At 41.3% G+C, this 7,763-nt stretch overlaps 1 protein-coding gene across 3 annotated transcripts in view; it reads right to left on the bottom strand.

Moving 5' to 3' along the window:
* The window catches only part of ercc4 (excision repair cross-complementation group 4), a 32,175-nt gene that overhangs the window by 23,972 nt on the left and 440 nt on the right, over window positions 1-7,763 (bottom strand). For all 3 annotated transcript variants that reach the window (XM_048609798.1, XM_048609799.1, XM_048609800.1), the window contains exons 2-4: window positions 4,805-4,985; window positions 3,384-3,579; window positions 880-1,087 (exon numbers count right to left, since the gene is read on the bottom strand). In XM_048609798.1, coding sequence (XP_048465755.1) covers window positions 880-1,087; window positions 3,384-3,579; window positions 4,805-4,985 — 585 coding nt within the window. The remainder of the gene's footprint in view (window positions 1-879; window positions 1,088-3,383; window positions 3,580-4,804; window positions 4,986-7,763) is intronic.

The following is a 7,763-nucleotide window of genomic DNA, read 5'->3' as shown; positions in this document are numbered from 1 at the left end:
CTTGGCCTGCTGTGTTCATCCAGCCCTGCACCTTGTTGTCTCGGATTCTCCAGCATCTGCAGTTCCTACTATCTCTCATTATCACATTGCTGCTTGCTATATGCAAACCTGCCTGCTTTTTCCACATCACACCAGTGACTACTGCATTGGCTGTGAAGCACTTTGAGGTATCTAGTGGTCACAAAAGGCACATTTAAATGCAGACCATTTTACAGAAATATGGTGTATTTGCATTCAAGCCAGGTAATAGTTTGGCAGAACATGATTAATTACAGTTCCCTTGAGCTCTAAACAATGATGGAGTCATTTTGGCTACTCAAATGGCGTATAACTGGGAAGGAAGAGCAACAGAATTCAAATAGTGGCTTCTTGTCCTGACCAGGGAACAAAAATCAGAAGCACATGACCTACAGTAAAGATCTCAGAAAACTGCCAGATGTTGAGATAAAATGTATTAAGTTCAAAGCTAGTCAGGATCAGATAAATTACTGACTATTTAGGTCTCTAATAACTAAATTTCAATTAATTTTTTTTTGTAAGCTGAGAATTTTAGCAGGTCATTTAGCCAATTTCTGTTAGTATTTTGCACAATTAAGAATTCTATTATTCGAAGTGTCTTCCAATTACTGCTCACTAACAGCTACTCTGTTTGGAAAAATAATGGATTGTTTTTCCACATGGCTGCGCTGCCTCAGTAACGCACGAAGGTAACAAAAGAATCAACTAAAAGATCATGGAATAATGACAAATGGTGATAATATCAGTCTAAAGAACTCACTAACTCAATAGCGATACTTGCTGAGTCCTGGCCAGTCCTTTAAGGCAGAGGATACGGTGCTGAAATCAATGTACATTTTTTAAAAATCCTGAATCGCAAACCTTGTCAAATGACTTTCCAATAGCATTCTCAAGAGACAGCTCCTCAACATCCAAAGATGGGTTGTAGCGTTTAAGTTCCTTCAAGCACGCATTCATTACATCCATTATAGCAGTCTGGATAGCCAGCATGGAGGGTGTCAGAGATACGTGTAACTCTATTACTTCAGGTTTGTGCCTGTCCAGGCAGGAGCCGACCGTGATATGGAATCTAAGGGGAGAGGTAATCAGATCAGTTTCGGACAGCAAGGGGGATGCGGGATACAGGATAAACACTGATTACAAGAACAGGTCAGTGGCTAGGAATTCTGTGGCAAGATCTGATTGCCTGCCCATCATCTACAAGGCACAAGCCAGGAGCGTGATTGAATGTTCTTTACTTGCCTTCGATGGGTGCAGCTCCAATAACTCTCAAGAAGCCTGACTCCATCCAGGACAAAGTAGCCTGCTTGTCTGGCACCACAATTAACATCTTCAACATTCACTCACCTCACCACTAATATACGGTAGCAACGGCCTGTACTATCTACAAGATGCGTTGCAGCAAGACAGTACCTACCCAACCCAAGTCCTCATCCATCTAGAAGGACAAGGGCAGCAGATACACGAGAACACCACTCCCTGCTAGTTCCCCTCCAAGCCACTCACCATCCTGACTTGGAAATATATCGCTGTTCCTTCATTGTCACAGGGTCAGAAATTTAGAAATCCCTCCTGAAGGGCACTCTGGATGTAGTTACAGTTCATAGAGGGTGGCAGTTCAAGATGACAACTCATCTTCTTTAGGGCAATTTGGGATGGGCCAGCAATGCCCATAACCCATTGACAAATAAAATAAAGAAGGATGCCAACAAACCATCTGTCCTTTGGGAGAAGCAGATCTGTTAAGTATATGCACTCCATGAGGACAAAATTACTCAATATTAGTGCAATACTCCAAGTTTATGAATAACTTTAATTTTACACACTACAATGATTAAACTCATTTCAACAAACTGGTCATCTCCGGTTTTGGAAATTCCCAAACTCTTTGGATGGAAACTATGTAGCTCCAAGTAAAACATATTTTAAAGAACATGAAATAAAAACAGAAAGTGCTGGAGAAGCTCAGCAGATCTATCAGCAACTGTGGAGAGAAACAGAGTTCAGAACCTGGATAGGAGTTGGTAATTTTGTCCGTACAGAGTTGATGGGCCAAAGGGTCTCTTCTGTGCTGTATGATTTTATGATCAATGAGTCCTTCCAGACTCAAAGCATTAACTCTGTTTCTCCAGCACTTTATTTTTAATTTCAGATTACCATAGTATTTTGCTTCTATTTAAAAGGATGTGCCAGCTATGGCATAAACAATAGGACAGCACGTTTATAATAATGGTCAACGGACAGTTTCAAGGGCAGACTGCAGACTTCAAACATCTTTTGAGAACGCAGGATCACTCCTTCAATTCCAAACTTCTGGCAGCAATTCATTTTCAGCATATTTGCTGTACAAGTTTGAAAGCTGACTTTTTCTTCCACAACCACAGCCTGCTGCAGAATGAGCCTTTCGTCAGTAGATCACAATATTAAAAGATCAAAATGTTCTCTCAATGGTTGGAATATTAAATTCTACAAGACTGGTGTGCCCCCTATCAAGCCCACTAGCCTCATCACTTACTTTGTACTACTGCAGCATAAGCTGGAGGCTAAACATGCAGAGCGCACCTCTCTTGTTCACTCACTCTGTCTCAATGAGCTATAATTGATGCTTTTTTCTGTATTTTGCATATATAAAAGCATGCAGCTGGAGTGAAGTAGATTAAAGAATTGAATTTTAGATAAATTAGCAAGGTTACAATGGCTCCAGAGCTCTGTCTCTGAAACTAAGAACATTACAGAGATTCTGTTCAACCTAAAGATGCCTTTTTGGATACAATGTGTTCTAACATTAATGGGTTTGGAAAAACAGCCTATGTATCTCTCTTACCCAGTGTTACATTTTGTACTTTTAGAGAAATCAGACAATGCTGTTTCGTCAGTGTACTCTAGTTCTGTTACATACCCTGGCAGTGCTCTAAGCTTCTGAAGACTGTTCTGGTTCCAGATTAAGTCACCCTGTCTCCCCAATATTAGATGTTATGAAGTTGACAGTTGTCTTTACTTTGGATACAGTGGCTTCACACAGGAACATTTGGGCACCTTATCTGTAATTATGGTACAGAATTCCCTAGTAGAACAATAATATCAAGCAGTGATGTGAAAATGTCATCTGATCATCCCAAAACAGGAGATGGCTGCAGTCGGTAGATAAATAAAGATCGGTTTGAAACTGGTTTTATTTCTTCAGATCAAAATGAGTCAATGCTGCAGTCAATGTAACATTCTGTACACTGGACAGACGTCATGTGGAATCCAAAGTACCTTAAAAAGAATTGCGCATTTGGCAACTGGAAGAGACTTCAGACTGATGAACTCCATATGTATTAACTGGCAGTGTAGATTACGCAGTTTCTCCTAAATCTACTTACCTGGGCCAGAGGTACAGCTTTCGAACAAACAAGTTTCGCATCACTCGCTCCACGCGACAGAAACCGAGACTAAAGGCCGCTGCATTGTCTGTGAAAGCCTTTATAAAACCTTTTTTGTTCTTCTGTCGATAAAGCCGAAGAATAAATGCCTCCTGACATGATTCGATGATTCGGTGAGCTTTGTACACCAAAATACCTGCAATGACAAAGCATTCCACCATGCACCTTCATCACAAAATCCATTAATGCAACTAGATCAGGTCCAGGCAATCTGGAAGCGTGGTGTAAACATTACGAAATTTTCAAAAAACAGAACCCTGGCTCTATACATCTCACAGACCAGTTATCTAGAATTTAATAAAATGTGATATCTGGGATCACAGAGATTGACATACTTAGTTATGAAAGTTGACACCATCAGCACCTTTGGGGAAGGTATGAGACTATTTGTTCTCTTTCTGTTAAATGCTCACACAGGATGATTAACTCTTTCTAAGGAACAGGCGACAGCTATAGCGTTACCAATCCCTTCGGGTATTTACCAGAGGGCAGACTGGCAGCCAGACAACGCCAGTCCATCCATTTTACTGACTATTTTGAATACAGAGTCTGAATACAAGACAGCAAGACTGGACTTCCAATATTTTAACAATGAAAAGAACTTTTATATAAAAGAGCTTCAATAACAGATGACAGAAGCCAGCACTTCACAAAGCACATGATGACAATGTGAAAGCAAATTTATGAGGCAGCTTTACTGTGGGAAGAAGAGGTCACAACACTTCAGAGTTTACTGCTCAACCATGTTATTTCAGAAGCAACTTAAATAGAAGTTGAAACACTTTGGCTTTGAGCATTTGTGGGATGTGAGCATCACTGGCAAGATCGTCATTTATTGCCTAGCCTCAGCCCTAGTTGTCCTGAACGGAGTGCCTTGTCAGGTTGTTCCAGAGGACTGTTCAGAGCCAACCACAATGATCACTTGTTAGCCAGACCAGGTAAAGGTGCCAGATTTCTTTACTAGTGAGCCTAATGGGTTTATATAACAACCAGCAGTTACAGCGTCACTATTAGAGTCCTACAGCTGTACATGAAAACAGACCCTTCAGTCCAACATGTCCAAGCTGACCAGATATCCTAAATTAATCTAGTCTCATTTGCCAGCATGTGGCCCAAATCCCTATAGACCCTTGCTATCCATATACCCATCCAGACGTCATTTTAATGTTGTAATTGTACCAGATTCCACCACTTCCTCTGGCAGTTCATTCCAAATATGCACCACCCTCTGTGTGAAAAAGTTGCTCCTTAGATCCCTTTTAAATCTTTCCCCTCACCTAACACTGGGGCAAGAAATGAAGAAACTGTGTTTAAAGGATTATTTTTCCTTTTAACCATGGTCAAATAGAGCCCCTGCTTACCTGTAATAAGACTTGCAGGAATGCGGTCTGTTAAGAGGTCAACAACAAGAATCCGGCTGGTCACAAACAAGATCCCACCTTCAGTGTACACTGTGTAACGATCATTACTCAGAACTTCATTGGTAATAATGCGAGGAAGGTGGGTTACTCCTTCAGAACGCAGCTGTTCAATAAAATATTGCTGAAACAGAGAAAAGCCATCACTTAATATTTCACTGTCTTTTCTGTATCACTTAGGTGCTAATTACAGAATTGTTACCACACAGGAGGTCATCATGTCTGCAGCAGCTCTCCAAATGAGCACTTCATCTGGTGTAGTCCCCGCTCTGCCTTCTCCCTATAAACCTACACTGTCTTCCTTTCCAAATAATCCACGGCCCTCTCGAAATGCTTCCACCACACACTCAGGCACAGCACTTCAAATCTTAACCACTCACTGTGTGAAAATCTCTCATGTGCCATTGATTCTTTTGCCAACTATCTTAAATCTTAATTCTCAACTCTCAACCAGGGGAAACATCCTCCTGGATCTAATTTATACAGCCCTATTAGAATTTTATACTTTTCAATCAGATTCCCTCTCATTTCTCTGACACTCCAGGCCCAGTCAAACCAATCTCTCCTCATAGGACAGTCCTCAGTATCAGCCTAGTGAACTTCTGCTATACTCCCTCTACAGCAAGTATGTCTTCTTTTAGGTAGAGAGATCACAACTGCATGTAATACACCAGATGTAGACTCACCAAGGGCCTTACAACTGTAGAAAGACATCCCTATTGCTAAACTCAAATCCTCTTGCAACGAAAATCAACATACTATTTTTCCCTGAACTGCTTGCTGCACCGGTCTTTTGTTTCATTGACTGGTGTGCAACTTCTTTCAGCATTCACATTTCCCAAAATATCACCATTTAAATAATACTTTTCCTTTCTGTTTGGACACTAAAGTGTATAACTTCACATTTATTCACAATATATGGCATCTGACATGTTTGCCCGCATCAACTTATCTCGATCACCACAAAACCTCTTTGAATTCTCCTAACATAACTCAATCCCACCTAGTTTTGTGATGTCAGCAATCTTGGAGAGTGAATAGTTGGGGCCCAAGCACTGATCCCTGCTGTATACCACCTGTCACTGCCTGCCACTTGGAAAAAGACCCAATTACTCCCACACACTTTCCCGTCTGTGAACCAATTCTCAACCCATGCCAGTATATTACAACCACTCCCATTTGCTTTAATTTTGCCCCTAAGCTCAATTGTGGGACCCTTCCAAAAGCCTTCTTGAAGCCTTTGAAATGGAGTCGCTCTGGTGTTCAAATCAGACCCAATGTCTCAGTGAGCATTCTTCAATCTGATTGGTTAACGAAAAACACTGTTGCTTGACTTGTTCAGACAGAACCCCAAACCCTTTGAGAAGGTGCTGTGCTGTTTAGGGATTCTCATGACCAGAAGTCACAGCGTAAAAGCCCACAGAAAACCTCTGGGTACGTATAAAGGGTAACTAATAAACAACAAAGGACTACAAGTTAGAATCAAATGGTCTTCTAGTTAGGTTACACTTTGAGCACTGAGGAAATCGTACAGAATTACAGACTAAAATAAAAACAAAGTGCTGGAGAAACTCAGTCAGTCTGGCAGCATCTGTGGAGAGAGAATGAGAGTTAATGTTTCTAAGCTAATATGACTCTTCTTTTGAGCTGAAGGGGGCTGGAAAATGATATTTTTGTACTGTTGACAAAAGGTGAAGAAGAGCAAGTGGAGTGGATGGTGAGGATGCCCAAGCCAAAAAGCAATGGAATGTTTATAGGATCCCTACAGTGTGGAAGCAGGCCGTTCGGCCCATCAAGTCCTGCAGAGTTTTTAAAAATTGAATGCAAATTTCACCACCTGCCACGGTGGGATTCACGTCCATTTTCCCAGAACATTCTGAGGAAGGGTCACTTGACATGAAACGTGAACTCGGTTCCTCCCCACAGATGCTGCCAGACCTGCTGAGCTTTTACAGCAATTTCGGTTTTTGTTCCCCGTACATTAGCCTGGGGTTCTGGGTTACTATTCGAGTGACATGACTGTGATGCCACTGCCTTCCCAACAAAATCAAAATGGAGGACAATGTACATTTTCCAGCCCTTTCCAGTTCCAAAGAGGAGTCATATCGGACTCAAATGCCAACTCTGTTTCTCCTCCATGGATTTTTCCAGACCTGCTGAGTTTGTAAAAGAATTTCCGCTTTGATTTCAGACTTCCGGTATAAGTGGTACTTTGCTTTCTTTGGAATTTCCAGTTTGGTCAGACTATACCAAGTATTTATCTAGTTCCAGACACAAAGTCAGAAGGGAGATATTCAAGATCTTAAAGCATTTTAAAGAGCCTTAGCATCAGTAAATTACATTAGGAACAGGGAATGGATGAACTTGAGCTTTTTGGCTTTGAATGAAAGGAGGGAAGAAGATTGCATTTTAGTAAAACAAATAAGGGCAGGACTTACACAATTAAAAGTAGGGCCTCGCGTAGTGTTGTAGAACAGAGATCTAGGGCTTCAGGAACATAATTTTGTGAAGTTAGCATCACATGTAGACAGTGTTTAAGAAAGCATGTAGCACTCTTGCCTTCATTGCTCAGACCTTTGAGTTGGGACGTCATGTTGAGGTTGTATAGGATATTGGTGAGGCCTCTTCTGGAACACTGTGTCCGGTTCTGGTTGGTCTGTTATAGGAAGGATATTATGAAGCTGGAGAGGGTTCAGAAAATGGAGGGTTTGAGTTATAAGGGGAGGCTGGATAGGCTGGGACATTTTTCACTGGAGCCTAGGAGGTTGAGGGGTGACCTTATAGAGGTAAATAAAATCATGAGGGGTATCGATAAGGTGAATGGCAGGTGTCTTTTACCTAGGTTGGAGCATTTCAAGCCTAGGGGGCATATTTTTAAGGTGAGAGGAGAAAGATTTAAAAA

This window comes from Rhincodon typus, chromosome 21 (genome assembly GCF_021869965.1).
Source record: "Rhincodon typus isolate 14 chromosome 21, sRhiTyp1.1, whole genome shotgun sequence".
NCBI classification, from domain to species: Eukaryota; Metazoa; Chordata; class Chondrichthyes; order Orectolobiformes; family Rhincodontidae; genus Rhincodon; species Rhincodon typus.
The sequence above is the reverse complement of the archived record's forward strand: the minus strand, read 5'-3'. Positions and strand labels throughout refer to the sequence as shown.